Source organism: Balaenoptera physalus (genome assembly GCF_965194825.1).
Source record: "Balaenoptera physalus genome assembly, chromosome: X".
NCBI lineage: Eukaryota > Metazoa > Chordata > Mammalia > Artiodactyla > Balaenopteridae > Balaenoptera > Balaenoptera physalus.
In genome coordinates, this window is record NC_138903.1 from 130,565,058 (window position 1) to 130,582,017 (window position 16,960).

Genomic DNA, 16,960 nt, shown 5'->3' on the forward strand with positions numbered 1-16,960 from the left:
TGTAAGAAGGTTTACATGAGACGAGTTCTGCTTGCTTTTCTTCACAGGATGGGTGGTGAGGTGGACATGATCCCACATTTGATCTGGTGATTAGTGGAGCTGGGACTTGAGCCCAGATCGACAGGAGATGACCACATGCTTCAGGGGGTTCCAGAGCTTGAGCACAACCCCTGAGAGCTCCAAGCCTTGGTTGTCACCACTCTCAACCTGGCACCGTAATCACAGATAATACTGCCCAGGGATGAAGTGATGTTATGTTCCCAGTAGAGTATGGGAGTGTCTCATAAACTGAAAGTGGTTACAACACCAACAAAATATTTTATGTAAGTGTGGTTACTGCTGTTAATACTAGGTCTTTCAGCTCAACCATATTCCTTTAAAATTGTGGACTTCTTGCACATCAATTACGTAGCATGCCATGAGTTTTCCAATAGTTTCTTTCCTTAAACATCAAGACTATGTTGTTAAAAAAAATAAAAATAAAAATAATGAAGCCCCCCAAAAAAGATTATGCTGTAACTGTTCCTACAATTAGAGGTAGAAGAGGGAAATGAAATTTAAGTAATGGTAGAGGCAGAGATGACACAGGTTTGGCTTTATGCACAGCAACCATTCAATAATTAATCAACTACTCAGAAAAAAACAGCAAGAATAGAAATTGGTTGAAAGTAAAAGGATGGATAAAGGTATACTATGCAAATAGCAACCATAAGAGAGCTGGGGTAGCTACACTATTATCAGATAAAATAGTCTTTAAGACAAAAATTGTCATAGGAGTCAAAGAGTGACATTTTATAATAATAAAAGGATAAACCCAGCAGTAAGATATAAAATTTTAAACATGTGCACCTAACAACAGAACCCCCAAAATATATGAAGCAAAACGTAACAAAACTGAAGGGAAGGATAGACAATTCAACAATAGTTGGAGATCTCAATACAATCCTTTCAATCATAAATAGAACAAAACGGAAATACGAGATTTGAACGACACTATAAACCAACTAGATCTACCAGACATCTATACAACGCATGCCCTCAAAATAGGAAACACATTCTACTCAATTACACATGGAACATTCTCCAAGAAAGACCACATGCTAGGCTACAAAACATATCTCAATATATTTTAAAAGTCTGAAATCATACAAATTGTGTTCTCCAACCACCATGGAATGAAAATAGAAATCATTAACAGAAGGGCATTTGAAAAATTTCCAGCTATATGGCAATTACACAACACACTCCTAATATCCAATGGTTCAAAGAAGAAATCACAAGGGAAATCATAAAATAAACTGACATGAATGAAAATAAAAACACAACATATTAAAACTTCTGTCACAGCAAAGGAAACCACTGACAAAACGAAAAGACAACCTACTGAATGGGAGAAAATATTTGCAAATGACTGATCGATAAGGCATTAACATCCAACACATACAAACAGCTCATACAACTCAACATCAAGAAAACAAACAACCCGATTAAAAAATGGGAAGAACTGAATAGACATTTTTCCAAAGAGGAAATGCAGATGGCCAACAGACACATGAAAAGAGGCTCAACATCACTTATCATCAGGGAAATGCCAATCAAAACCACAATGAGATATTACCTCACACCTGTCAGAATGGCTATCATCAAAAAGACCACACAAAAAAAATGGTGGCAACAATGTGGAGAAAAGGGAATCCTCCTACACTGTTGGTAGGGATGTAAATTGGTCCAGCCACTGTGGAAAACAGTATGGAGGTTTCTTAAAAAACTAAAAATGGAACTTCCATATGGCCCAACAATTGCACTCCTGGGTATATATCCAAAAAAAAAACCCAAAACACTAATTCAAAAAGATACATGCACCACAATGTTCACAGCAGTATTATTTACAATTGCCAAGATATGGAAGCAAACTAAGTGTCCATCAACAGATGAATGGAAAAAGAAGTGATGTGTATACACACACACACACACACACACACACACACACAATGGAATACTACTCAGCCATAAAAAAAGAATGAAGTTTTGCCATCTGCAACAACATGGAAAGACTTGGAGGGTATTATGCTAACTGAAAGACAAATACTGTATCATAGCACTTATATGTGGAATCTAAAAAATAAAACAAACTAGTGAATACTTAAAAAAGAAACAGACTCACAGATATAGAAAATAAACCAGTAGTTACCAGTGGGGAGAAGGAAGGGGAGAGGGGCAAGATAAGGGTAGGGGACTAAGAGGTGCAAACTATTATATATAAAATGTGCTACAAGGATATATTGTACAACACAGGGAATACAGCCAATATTCTATAATAACTATAAATGGAGTATAACCTTTAAAAATTGTGAAGCACTAAACTGTACACCTGTAACTTACATAATATTGTACATCAACTACTATACTTCAATTTTAAAAAATGGGCAAAGGACTTAGACATTTCTCCAAAGAAAACATACAAATGGCCATCAGGTACATGAAAAGATGCTCAACATCACTAATCATCAGGGATATGCAAATCAAACCCACAATGAGACATCATCTCATACCTGTTGGGATGACTACTATCAAAAAAACAAAAGATAATGTGTTGATGAGGTTGTGGAGAAAAAGGAGCCCCTCCTACACTGTCGGTGGGAATGTAAAATGGTACACCCACGATGGAAAACAGTATGGAGGTTCCTCAAAAAAATGAAAAACAGAACTATCATTTGGGGACTTCCCTGGTGGTGCAGTGGTTAAGAATCTGCCTGCCAATGCAGGGGACACGGGTTCGAGCCCTAGTCTGGGAAGATCCCACATGCCGTGGAGCAACTAAGCCTGTGCGCCACAACTACTGAAGCACACGTGCCTAGAGCTCGTGCTCTGCAAGAGAAGCCTGTGCACCACAACGAAGAGTAGCCCCTGCTCTCTGCAACTAGAGAAAGCCCGCGCAGCAATGAAGACCCAATGCAGCCAAAAATAAATAAATAAAAAATAAGTAAATTTATTTTTTAAAAAAACTATCATTTGATCCAGCAATCCTACTTTTGGGTATATATCCAAAAGAAATTAAATCAGGATCTCAAAGAGGTATCAACATGTCCAAGTTCACTGTAGCATTAATCTCAATAGCCACAATATGGAAACAACTCAAGTGTCCATTGATGGATGACTGGATAATGAAAACGTGGCATATACATGCAATGGAATATTATTCATCCTTAAAAAATAAGAAAATCCTGCCCTTTGGGACAACATGGATGGACTTGGAGGACATCATGCTAAATGAAGTAAGCCAGACACAAAAGAACAAATACTACATGACTCTACTTTTACGAGGAATCTAAAATAGTCAAATTCATAGAGAGTAGAATGGTGGTCACCAGGGGCTTGGGGGAGAGGGAAATGGAGGAGGTGTCAGTCAAAGGGTACAAAAGTCTGGGGGGGAAAAGGAAAATAAGCTGGTGAGGATGTGGAAAAATTGGAATCCTCATACACTGCTGGTAGGAATGTAAAATGGTACAGCGACTGTGGAAAAAAGTTTGGCAGTTCCTCCACAAGGTAAACACAGAATGACCATATGACCTTGTGATTCCACTCCCAGGGTATATACCCTAAAGAATTAAAAGCAGGTATTCAAACAAGAACATGTACATGCAAACAAAAACATGTACATGCATGTTCATAGCAGCATTCTTTATAATAGCCAAAAGATGGAAACAGTCAAATGTCCATCAACTGATGAATAGATAAAACTGTGGTCTATCCATACAATGGAATATTACTCAGACATAAAAAGGAATGAAACACTGATACATGCTATAAGGGGGATGAACCTCCAAAACACTATGCTATGTGAGAGAAGCCAAAGACAAAAGGTCCCACATTATATGATACTATTTATATGAAATATCTTGGAGAGACCAGTCAACTGATACAGAAAGTAGACTGATGATTGTCTGGGGCTAGGGGGAGGTAGAAATGAGGAGAAACTGCTTAATGGGTAAGGGTTCTTACTCTGGAGTAATGGAAATGTTTTAGGACTGGATAGAGGTGGTGGTTGCACCACGGTGAAATGTCTTAAAATGCTACTGAATTGTTCGCTTTAAAATGGTTAATTTTATGTTACGTGAATTTTACTTCAATAGATTATTTACAAAGAGGGAAGGGTGGGAAAGGAGAACATCATCACAACTGCATGTGCATTCTACCACAATTCAGTTTTAGTAAAAGTATATAGGGAAGTTGAGAATATGGAAAGTCTTTCTCTTAAAATGATCATACTTCCTTCACTCTTTGCGAAGGCTTTGGGTACACGAATGCCTACTTCAATGTGGAGGCCACACCAGTGGATGGATTTTTACGGTAAGGGAACCACAAGTGATAATCTGTTGTCATTATGTATTTTTTAAAATCTAGATCATCAGTTTAGAGATAGTTTTATATCTATAATTTCCATTTGACTTTGCACCTATAATACGAAGAAGTACAGCTTACCTGTCTAAATGAGGCTCCTTATGTATACCTTATATTATGGTGATATGTATACTTAGGAAAGAGAAATGACATTACTGAAACCATTATTTGTGCAACTTTCAGACAAGCAATTGCCACTTATATGATATTAGCTTAAAATCCGTATGCTTCATGCAGTGCTTGTGTAAAAATATTTCTTTTTCCAGCTTAAAAAAACAAAATCAACTGAACGTAGATGTGAAGGGTTTACTTGGGGGACTCTGATTTCTGTTCTGTCCTTATGCTGTGCCACACTGTCCTGATCACGATAGCTTTGTGGAGCTCTGCCCTACTACTCACAGCTTCTGAGGAGCCTGGTTTCTCGGAAGATCTGCAGGTGCCAGTTCAAGAGAGTGCTCCTTACATGTCTAGGGAACCCGATGCTCTGCCAGAGCCTGAGCCTCCAGTGATACAGAGCATGACCTTGGATTTGTGCACTTTTAATATACCATTAACTACAGATTTTCTTGTTGTGAGCCTTTGAATGGGATTTATTATCATCCATAATTGAGATGAGCAAAGTCTAGCTACTTATCAAGGAATTAGAATAGTAGGTCACCGTCATCAAAGCAAAGAGCTGCTAAAATAAAGACATCTGTTTCTGTGAAGCCTTGCTCAAAACGACAAACTTAGAAAGGATTCTCTGATGCTCAGCAAATGCTGCCAGCAACACTGCACCCCTGCCCGGAGCGCCTCTTTGCAAGGTGTGCCGCACCCCTGGGTGTGGCTTAACGACAGTGCCACGGCATTCGGAGAAAATCGGGGTACTCATAAGAAGCTTGATTCGGCAAAAGCAGAAGTGGGTTCCCCCTGTGAGATGATTGCTCACAGAGAGAAAAAGGGAGAGATGACGGGAGAGATGGAGGGAAGCGGGGAGTGAAGGCAGGGGAGAGGGAGGGGCAAAATTCTGAAAGCAACATGGTGAACCTTGAAAGCGTTATGCTAAGTGAAGGCAGCCAAAAGTAAGTCCACATATTATATGACTCCACTGACATGTCCCAGCACAGGGAAATCCAGAGAGACAGAAAGGAGATCAGTGGTTGCCAGGGGCTGGGGGAGGGGGAGGTGAAGAATCAGGGGCTCAGAGGGTAATAAGTGAAGGGTACAATGTTTCTTTTAAGGTGATAGAAATGTTCTAAAATTGGCTATAGTGATGGTTACACAACCGTGTGAATATACTAAAAGCCACTGAACTGTACATTTTAAATAGGTGAGTTGTATGGTATGGGAATTATCTCTAAATAAAAGCTTTTAAAAAAATATTGCAGGAGCTTCCCCTTGTACTTAGAATAAAGTGGTCACTATGCCCAATAACACCCTATATGATCCAGCCCCTGCCAACTTCTCCTTTTCTCCAACATTCTCCACACTCTGGCCACACAGGCCACCTTCCAGGCCTGAGTCAACCCAGTTCTTTTCTGCCTCAGGGCTCTTACACTTGATCCCTTGGCCTTGAAGGCTCTTTACCTGCTCTTGCATGTCACCTTTCCTCAGAGAGGTCTCTACTGCTTGATCTAAAGTAGCCAACCCCTTTTGGGGCCCTCCCTGCCCCATCACCCTACCGTATCTGCTCCAGAGTACTCTATGATATCTGAAATGATTTTATGTACTGTCTGAGTCCTTCTGGAGAGAACAGCTCCATGAGGGCAATGACCTAGTCCACATGGTATGCCCAGCAACTGGAGAAGTGCCTGGCAACAAACAAGCACTCAACAAACACTGTTGAATGCATGAATGAATGTCATGTACAAATATCCTGAGCAAGGTGTCAGGGACTTTTTCAACAAGAAATGTACAATGTACAAAGTAGAATGTTCTCCAACCAGAAAAACAACTGAGCCAAGGAGAGATGGACGGGCCTATCTCTTTGAAACCTCAGTTGCATGAAATGCAAGCCAAGATAGAAAAAAAGGATGGCAGAGTGATGTGGTCTTGAAGGATGTCATTCAACCGAAGACACCATGTGCTGGTGGTCCTACAGGTCCCAGACACACTGGCTGATGGGTGCTGATGAAGATCAGAAAAGCCGGTGCACAACTGACAAAGGGACATAAATATTAAAAAGTCCTCCATCAGGAAATTAACAAATTTACTAGTCAGGGGTCTGTTTATACTTACTGTGTTTGTTTTGTTGTTTGGTCATGTTTGGTTTTGGAAATGTTAAACAATTCCATTAAAACCATCACTGCTAATAAATTAAGTATATTTATTTTCCTGGGAAGCTAAAAGGCCACCTGCATGTATAGGACTGTGGACATGCTCAGGAAAGACCTGAGAATGCTCAAGGCTCTCACCTCACACCACACACAAAACTATAAAGCTCTCAGAAGTTCATTTTTAGGTATATGATCCATTTTGAGTTAATTTTTGTATAATGTCTCAGCACCATTTATTGAAGACACCATTCTTTCCCCATTGAATAGTCTTGGCATCTTGGTCAAAAGTCAACTGGCCATAGATGTAATGGTTCATTTCTAGACTCTCAATTCTATTCCATTGAGTTCTATGTCTATCTTTATGATAAGTACCACACTGTCTTGATTACTGCAGGTTTGTAGTAAGTTCTGAAATTTAGAAGTGCGAGTCCTCCAACTTTTTCTTCTCTTTCAAGATTGTTTTGACTATTCTGGGCTCCATGAATTTCCATATGTATTTTAGGATCAGCTGGTCTGCAAAAATTCTATCTGGAAGTTTGACGGGAATTATGTTGAATTTGTTGATCAGTTTAAGCAGGTGAGCATTCCTCATGTATGCCTGACTCTTACACCAGAGACCCAGCCACAGTAAGTCCTTCCAATGAAATCAGTTAAAGAACAATAATAATGGCTGACACTGAGCACTCACCTTGTACTGAGTCCTCTGCTGAACACGTCACAGGGGCCATCTTATCTAACCCTTACAATTATTATTAATTTATTATTATTAACCTCATGCAACAGATGAGGAAACTGAGGTGCAAAGAAGTCAGATAACTCACCCAAGGTAACAGTTAATAAGTGGCAGAGGCAGGGTTCAGACACAGGCAGTCTAACTGCAGAGCCCGTGCCTTTCTCAGTCCTGAACGTACAAAGAGACCTCTCAAACTCATTAAAAAAAAAAAATACAAGCAACCTGGCAGAAAAATGGGGAAAGGATATGAACAGACAATTCACCAAGAGGAAAATGCAAATGGCAAAAAAATATATGATTTTTTTGTCCATGATACTGGTAAAATGTTTTTGATTGGTAAAATCTGGCGATGGTACGGGTTTGGGGGAAAAAGGTACTCTTGTAACAGTATCAGTGGGAGTAGACGATGGCACATGCATTGTGGAAACAATTTGTCAAAATCTATTAAAATATAAAATACATATACCCTTTGGCCTGATAGTTTCATTATACTTGGACACAAAGGAAATAGACCAGAATGTTCACTGAAGTCCCATTTGTAATTGTGCAAAACAGAAACAAACCACGTGCCTGCCAGTAAGAAGTGGCATCGCTGGCCATGGCCAAAGCCACACCACTGGAATGCCAGCTCCATGAAGCATACGTTTGTGAATGAGATATAGGTATAAAAATATAGATATATAGATAATATAGTGTGTTGAATAGTGGCCCCCAAAATATATAGCCAAGTCCTAAGCTCCAGAACTTATGAATGTGGCCTTATTTGGAAAAGGGTCTTTGCAGATGTAATTAAGTAAAGATCTTGAGATGAGATCATTCAAGATTATCCAGATGGGCTCTAAAACCAACAAAAAGTGTCCTTATAAAAGACTGAAGAGGAGAAGACACACACACAAGGAGAAGGCCAAGTGAAGATGGGGGCAGAGACAGGAGCCATGCAACTGCGAGCCGAGGATCACCTGGAGCCGCCAGAAGCTAGGCTAGGCAAGGAAGCATTCTTCCCCTAGAGCTTTCAAGTAGGCGTATTGTCCTACCGACACCTTGATTTTGGACTTCTGGCCTCAAGAACTGTGAGTGAATAAATTTCTGTGGTTTTAAGCCACCCAGTCTGTAGTACTTTGTTACAGCTGCCTGTAAGAAAGGAAACTAACATAGATAGCTATATTCACTCAGGTCTTCAATACATATTCAGTTTTTTTTAAAGTTGTGAAATACATATAACTGAAATGAAAAAAAGCCCTACACATGTTATGCAAAACAAAATCACTGAATAATCTATGAGTACAGATGTTCACAACAGCAGAGAAAACTAGTTGGGACCAGCATATCTCAAACTGACTTAGGAAGCTCCCTCTTGGGATGGGAGTGGGTGTTGTAGGATGGGGAGGGATCAATGGAAATATCAACGTTACTTTCTAAGCATTCATGCATTTTTTTAAAAGAATGGTTTAAATTTTTTTCTCAAAAAAAAATGTAAAGAGAAACTGATGACAAAGCTTAGCATTTGAGAGATTACCTGTAGATACCGTTCTAAGAATACCTGTTATAAAAATATCTAAAAGGAGAAACAAATCCTTTATCCATTTCCAAGTATCTTTTTCTGAGCTAGAAAAAGATAGTCCTTGGAGGCCACTGCTGAGGTGTCACACCAGTAAAGGCTATGACTTGAGCCAGAGAAAATCCTGTATCAGTTATTGCACATTTTTGGTATTCTCCACAAAGGAAACAAAGGATTTTAAATATTCAGATTTTCTTTAAATAATGCAATTTATGATAACCATGTTATATCTGATCAAGTGAAATACAGGCCACCTATTGTTTTCCCTGAATGTGTATTCTGAATGGGTAAAGCCTATTAAGCATTATTATTTGCTTTTAATAGTTTGATTTACTACTCACGCTTTACTGAGGAAGTTTCTTCCAATGCATCCTCCAGACTGAAACCAACGTCCCCAGATCCTAAAAATTAAAAAAAAAAAAAAAGATTTTTAAATGTAACTGCCTTTGCAAGACACAAAATAATACTGAAATACTCTTGTAATGGTCACTTCCCTTCAGACAGTGTCATGAAGATAATGCCACAAAAGGAAATCAGTTGAAACCACCCAAAGATATATTGAATTGATATCCTTTGACAAGTAACCTATTGCTACCAAAACAATAACAACAACAAAACAGTCTTCAGTCTACTTGAAGGCTGAAGGCTCAACTGTATGAAACATGAAGTACAATCTTACTAAAAAAAACTTTATAGTATGACTTTTGCAACAGGGAGTATCAGAGCCCAAAAACTCCACTGATAATCGACAAGTTCTTCCACCCCATCCCGTCTCTCACACAAAGGCTGCTCTGCATTTTGGCAACCCAGGGCACCTTCCCCCCTGATCCCAGCAACTACACCTAGACTAGTATCTCTGACTGATTACACATAACTAAAAAGGCGCTGGGGAAGAGTTTTTCACAAGAGAATTTGTCCTCCGAAGTGGACCCATCTGCCCAACCCTGACTGCTATTGAACTTGACAGTTTTCATTCCCTCTAGATGGGCATGTAGTTTCCCATGGGGGTATATACATTAACTCTCAAGCAAACCACTATGCATGTATACTGAAGTTGAACAAATAAGTAAATGGACAGTGGATTATAAAAGCCAGGTTTCTCACTGTTGGAGAGGGAGGTTACAGATAAGAAGAGAAGGCTAGAATGATCTATGTGATAGTGGATCGGAGTTGGAGACCTCAGTATGAACCACATTTAGCTTAATATATATATAGATGGTTACATACAGAAATATTCATAAACATGCGTATATACATGGGTTAGTATGCAGATATATATTCCCTCGCTCTGTCAGGTGAAAAGACCTAGAAGCAACAACACCCCAGTAGCAATGAACACACCGAGCACCCAGATCCTGGTTTCTAAATACCATTCTCCAGTAAATGGAACCAGAGCTCCTTGGAGATATGGCTGATTCTAGAATTGGGGCAGGAAATATCTAGAGGAGTTTGGAGCATCTTACAGTGCTAGATGTACTTTAAAATATATTGATATTGGTTGGTATATGTCAAAGGACCACAGGGCCGACTGAAAGAGTTCTCAATGGCTAAAGCTGGAACAATTTTAAGCAGCAAAATAAAGTGGCATTGGATTATGACCCTAAGTATAAAATAAATTTCCATGAGTCCAGGTTGATATAAATAATTGAACAAAAACATAAAAAGGAGGGAATAGAAGAATTCAAATTAATTTATATAGATATTTCTCCTCTCCATAAGTGTTGACTTCCTTCCAAGATTACAGTATGAGAAGGTGGGGGGAAGAGATAGTAACTTTACAGTGGAGAAACCTGACAAACGCTACATCAGCCAGGCAATCAAGGTTAACTTTAACAGTGATGAGTCATATTGATACTATATTCCCTTGATATGATGTGATGACAAGGGCACTATACCTGTGTGGTCTTCCTCTCAAGGAAGTGTAACTCTATAACCCCAGTATAATCATAAGGAAAACATCAGAGAAATTCCAATTGAGGGGCATCCTACAAAATACCTGACTAATACTCCCCAAAACTGTCAGGTTGTCAAAAACAAAGTCTGAGAAACTGGCATAGCCTGAAGAGCCTAAGGAGATGTAATGATGGAGAGTCATGTGGTACCCCTGATTGGATCCTAGAATAAAAAAAGGACTTTAAGTAAAAACTAAGGAAGTATGAATAGAGTATGGACTTTAGTTAATAATAGTGTATCAATGTTGGTTCATTAATTGTGACAAACGTACCATGCTAATATAAAATGTTAATAATGAGGGAAACTGGCTGTAGAGCACATTAGAACTCTTTGTACTAGCTCTGCATTGTAAATCAAAAACTGTTCTTAAAAAGTTTATTTTTAAAAATACATTTTCTATAGCAAAAAAAAGGGGTAATCACTAAAAGAGTTATATGATATATAACCTCTAACTTATCCAAGAAAAAAAAAGAAAGGTCAACACCAACAACTAAAATTCAACAAAAGTCACCAAACAGAAAAAAGAAACAAAAACATGTTAAATAGAAAACATGGACTTTAACATAATATGTACACTCATATCAGTAAAAAGTGAGTGTAAAGAGAGTAAATCTCCTATCAAAAGATAAATGGGGACTTCCCTGGTGGCACAGCAGTTAAGAATCTGCCTGCCAATGCAGGGGACACGGGTTCAAGCCCTGGTCCAGGAAGAGCCCACATGCCACGGAGCAACTAAGCCCGTGCGCCACAACTACCAAGCCTGTGTGCCACAACTACTGAAGCCCGTGCGCCTAGAGTCCATGCTCTGCAACAAGAGAAGCCACCGCAATGAGAAGCCTGTGCACCGCAATGAAGAGTAGCCTGCACACCACAATGAAGAGTAGCACCTGCTCGCCACAACTAGAGGAAGCCCGCGAGCAGCAAAGAAGACCCAACGCGGCCAAATAAATTTTTTAAAAAAAGATAAATGCGATAAAAAATTACTATATGCTGTTGACAAAATATACACCTAAAACAAAACATATATATATAAGCATATATATAAACATATATATATAAACATATATATATGTATATAAAATAGAGAAATATATCAGGCAAATGCTAACAGGAAGGAAACAATATTAATATAAGACAAAGATAAAATTTAAGACCTAAACCTCTAAACAGGAAAAGAGCAATATTTTATGGGAATAAAGCATATAATCCACCAATAAAATAAAAGTCTTACACTTAATAACCTAGCTTCTAAAATTCTAAAGTAGACTTCTGCTTCTTGCTATGATGAAGTAATTGGTATCAGATTAGCTTTCCCATCATAAACGACCATAAAATAGACAAAACACGAGGCAACAGCTTTCAGCATTGAATAAGCACTGAGAGACCACAATCCCTGAGATCAGGGAAATCATGACAGCTAAATCCAACAGGTGTTCCTGGATTGGATCCTGAACCTATAAAGATCATCACTGGGACAATCAGTGAAATCTGAATGAGGTCTGTGGACTACATGGTAATACTGGATCACTGTCAATTTCCTGATCTTGATGGACGTACTCTGGTTGTGGAGGAGGGTGTCCTTGTTTTTAAGAAATGCACACTGAAGTATCAAGAGGTAATGGGCATCATGTTTGGGACTGATTCTGAAATTGTTCAGAAGAAAAGTATTTGGAGATACATATACACACCAGAGCAAATGTGGTAAAACTGGGAAATCTAGGTGAAGAGTAAATGGGAATTCCTTGTATTAGATATTACTGGAACAACTGGTGAAACTTGAATGAAGTCTTAGGATTAGGTAGTATTAACGGATCAATGTTAATTTTCTGATTCAGATGGTTACATTGATGATATACAAAAGGATGTTTGTAGGAAATGGACTCGAAAGTATGCTGTGGGAGAAGAGATGATAGGGCATGGTAACATATTCTTAAATTATTGGGGGGAAAAAAGTTCCGTGTACTGTACTTGCAAGTTTCCTGCAGGTCTGTAACTGTTTAAACATTTAAAGAATTAAAATAATTTAAATATGCATATTTCTTAATCCAATAATTGTACTTCCAGGTACGTGTTACAGAAAAATACTTATACATGTGCCCAAAGAGTTATGTACAGGATGTTCATAGCAGTACTGCTTACAACAGCAAAAAGAAATGGAAACAGACCAAGTGTTCAAAGAAGAATAGTTGAATTAAACATGGCAAACATGGTTCTTCAATACAATGAAATGTTCTGTAGCTGTTTAAAAGAATGGGATACTCTCAGTAAACTAGGACTAGAAGGCAATTTCCTCAACTTGATAATGAATATCTACAAAAAACCTACAGCTAACATGATATTTAAGGGTGAGAAACCAAAGCTTTAGAAGATCGGGATCAAGGCAATGATGTCCCTTCTCACCACTGCTTTTCAACATCATACGGGCAGTCCCAGCTACTTCAATAAGAAAAGGAAAAAAAGGTATAAAGATTGGGAAGGAAGAAATAAAACTGTCTTTGCAGAGGACATGATCATACAAAATAATCCACCACCACCCCCAAAAAAAAAACCCAAAACAAAAAACTCCTGGAACTAATAAGTAACTACAGCAAGGGTGCAGGATATAAGGTTAATACAAAAGTCAATTAATTTCCTATGTACCAGCAATGAACAAATGGAATTTGAAATAAAAAACACAACACCATTTACATTAGCGGCCCCCCCAAATAAACGCCTGATATAAATCTAACAAAATTTGCACAAGCTCTATATAAAGAAAATTACAGAACTCTGAAGAAAGAAATCAGAAGAGAACTAAATAAATGGAGAGATATTCCATGGATAGGAAGGCTCAATACTGTCAAGATTTCCGTTCTTCCTAATTTGATTTATAGATTCAGTGCAATCACAATCAAAATGTCAGCAAATGATCTTGTGACTGACAAACTGATCAAGTTTATATGGAGAGGAAAAAACCCAGAATAGCCAATACAATATTGAATGAAAAGAACAAAGTTGGAGGACTGACAACTACACAGCCTCAAGACTTACTATAAAGTTATAGTAATCAAGATAGTGTGGTATTAGCAACAGACAAACAGATCAATGGAACAGAATACAGAGCCCAGAAATAGACCAACATAAATATAGTCAACTGATCTTTGACAAAGGAGCAAAGGCAATACAATGGAGAAAAGATAGTCTTTTTAACAAATGGTGCTAGAACAACTGGACAACCACATGGGAAAAAAATCTAGACACAGACCTTACACCCTTCACAAACATTAACTCAAAATGGACCATAGTACATTGTCTTTTTGTTTTGTTGATAAAAGCTTTTGCACAGCAAAGGGAACTAAGTTGAATTAGGTTCCATTTATTTTTGTTTTTATTTCCTTTACTTTAGTAGACGGATCCAAAAAAATATTCCTGCGATTTATGAGAAGGAGTGTTCTGCCTATGTTTTCCTCTAGGAGTTTTATAGTATATGGTCTTCCATTTAGGTCTTAAATCCATTTTGAGTTTATTTTTGTATATAGCATTAGAGAATGTTCTAATTTCATTCTTTTACATGCAGATGTCCAGTTTTCCCAGCACCACTTATTGAAGAGACTGTCTTTTCTCCATCATATATTCATGTTTCCTTTGCCATAGATTAGTTGACCATAAGTGTATGGGTTTATTTCTGGACTCTCTATTCTCTCCCATTGATCTATGTGCCTGCTTTTGTGCCAGCACCATACTGTCTTGATTACTGTAGCTTTGTAGTATAGTCTGAAGCCAGGAAGCATGATTCCTCCAGCTCTGTTCTTCTTTCTCAAGATTGTTTTGGCTACTTGGGGTCTTTTGTGTTTCCATACAAATTTTAAAATTATTTGTTCTAGTTCTGTGAAAAATGCCATTGGTATTTTGATAGGGATTGCATCGAATTGGTAGATTGCCTTGGGTAGTATCATCATTTTAATAATACTATTAAACAGAATACTGATACCCAGAACACAGTGTATCTTTCCATCTCTTTGTGTAGTCTTCAATTTCTTGCATCAGTGTCAAAATGGATCACAGACCTAAATATAAAACACAAAGTGATAAAACTCCTAGAAGATTAACACAGCAGAAAATATAGATGACTTGGGTTTGGTGATGACTTGTTAGATACAACCAAAGGCACGATCCACGAAAGAAAAAATTGATAAGCTGGATTTCATTTAAATTAAAAAATTCTGCTCTGCAAAAGACACTGCCAAAAAATGAAAAGAAAAGCCACAGACTGGGAGAAAATATTTACCAAAGGCACATCTAATAAAGGACTGTTATCCAAAATATACAAAGAACATTTAAAACTTAACAATAAGAAAACAAAGAACCCCATTAAAAATGGGCCACATCCCAAGAGTCCCTAGTGACTAGTCTTCTCCTGCAGACCTGGGATCCAGGCCCAGGTATATGAAAATATGTTTTCCAAAGAAGATATACAAATGGCCAACAGGTATATGAAAAGATGCTCAACAACACTAATCATCAGGGAAATGCATATTGAAACCACAATGAGTTATCACCTCACACCTGTCAGAATGGCTAGAGTGAAAAAGACAAGAGCTAAGTGTTGGTGAGGATGTGGAGAAAAAGGAATCCTTACGCACCACTGGTGGGAGGTAAATTGGTTCAGCCACTATGGAAAACAGTGGGTCTTCAAAAAATGAAAACGAGAATTATGAACCAGCAAATCCCACTTCTGGGTATACAGCCAAAGGAAATGAAATCACTATCTCAAAGAGATATCTGCACCCCCCCCCACACCATGCTCATTGCAGCATTATTCACAATAGCCAAGACATGGAAACTACCACTGACAGATGAATGGATAAAGAAAATGTGGTATATAAATACACACCATAGAATCTTATTTGCCATTAAAAAGAAGGAGATTCTGCCTTTTCAACACATGGATATATCTAAGAAGGTATTATGCTAAGTGAAATAAGTCAGACAGAGAAAGACAAATACTGTATGATCTCACCTGCACGTGGAGTCTAAAAAAGCCAAACTCATAAACAGAGTAGAATGGTGGTTGCCAGGGGCTGCAGGGGTGGGGGAAATGGGGAGATGTTGGTCATAGGGTATAAACTTCCAGTTATAAGATTAATCAGTTCTAGGGATCTAATACAGTATTATTAGACAGTAATATAGGTGACAATAATTAGCAATTTTCAGGTATATAATACACTATTGCTAAGAGGGTAGATCTTAAATGTTCTCACCAGACACACACAAAAAATGGTAATTAGGTGAGGAGGTGTTAACTAATCTTATCATGGTAATCATTTCACAATATATACGTGTACCAAATCATCACATTGTCAATTATATCAATAATGCTGGGGAAAAAAGAGATAAAGAAAAATTAAAGATATGAACCATGTGAGTCAGAGTTGGTGTATGCCTTGTTGGAATATTTCTCTAAAACTATACACATAAACAAAAGCTGACCAAGAAAAACACAACGGGCCAAAGACCTTAACATACACGTCACCAAAGAAGATAGACAGATGGCAAATAAGCATATGAAAACATGTTACACATCCTGTCATTAGGGAAAATCGAATTAAAACATCCAAATGGCCAAAAATCCAGAACGCAGACAACAGCAAGCACTGACAAGGATGTGGAACAAAAGGAAATCACATTACTGCTAGGAATGCAAAATGGTACAGTCACTTTGGAAGACAGTTTGGTGGTTTCTAACAAAACATACATACCATATGATCCAGCAATTCTGCTCCTTCATGTTTACCCAAAGGAGTTAAAAACTTATGTCCGAACAAAAACTTACACAAGGATGTTTATAATTTCTTCATTCATAATTGCCAAAGCTTGGAAGCAACCAAGATGTCCTTCAGTAAGTGAGTGGATAAATAAACTGTGTTACATCCAAGACAATGGAATATTATTCAGTGCTAAAAATAAATAAGCAATCAAGCCATGAAAAGACACAGAGGAACCTTCAATGCCCATACTCAGTGAAAGAAGCCAATTGTAAAAGTAACACAGTGTATGATTCCAACTATCTGACATTCTAGA

At 38.0% G+C, this 16,960-nt stretch overlaps 1 protein-coding gene across 5 annotated transcripts in view; it reads right to left on the reverse strand.

The window, feature by feature from the left end:
* The window catches only part of CD99L2 (CD99 molecule like 2), a 105,430-nt gene that overhangs the window by 44,145 nt on the left and 44,325 nt on the right, over nucleotides 1-16,960 (reverse strand). For all 5 annotated transcript variants that reach the window (XM_082445803.1, XM_082445805.1, XM_082445802.1 and 2 more), the window contains one exon: nucleotides 9,289-9,348. In XM_082445803.1, coding sequence (XP_082301929.1) covers nucleotides 9,289-9,348 — 60 coding nt within the window. The remainder of the gene's footprint in view (nucleotides 1-9,288; nucleotides 9,349-16,960) is intronic.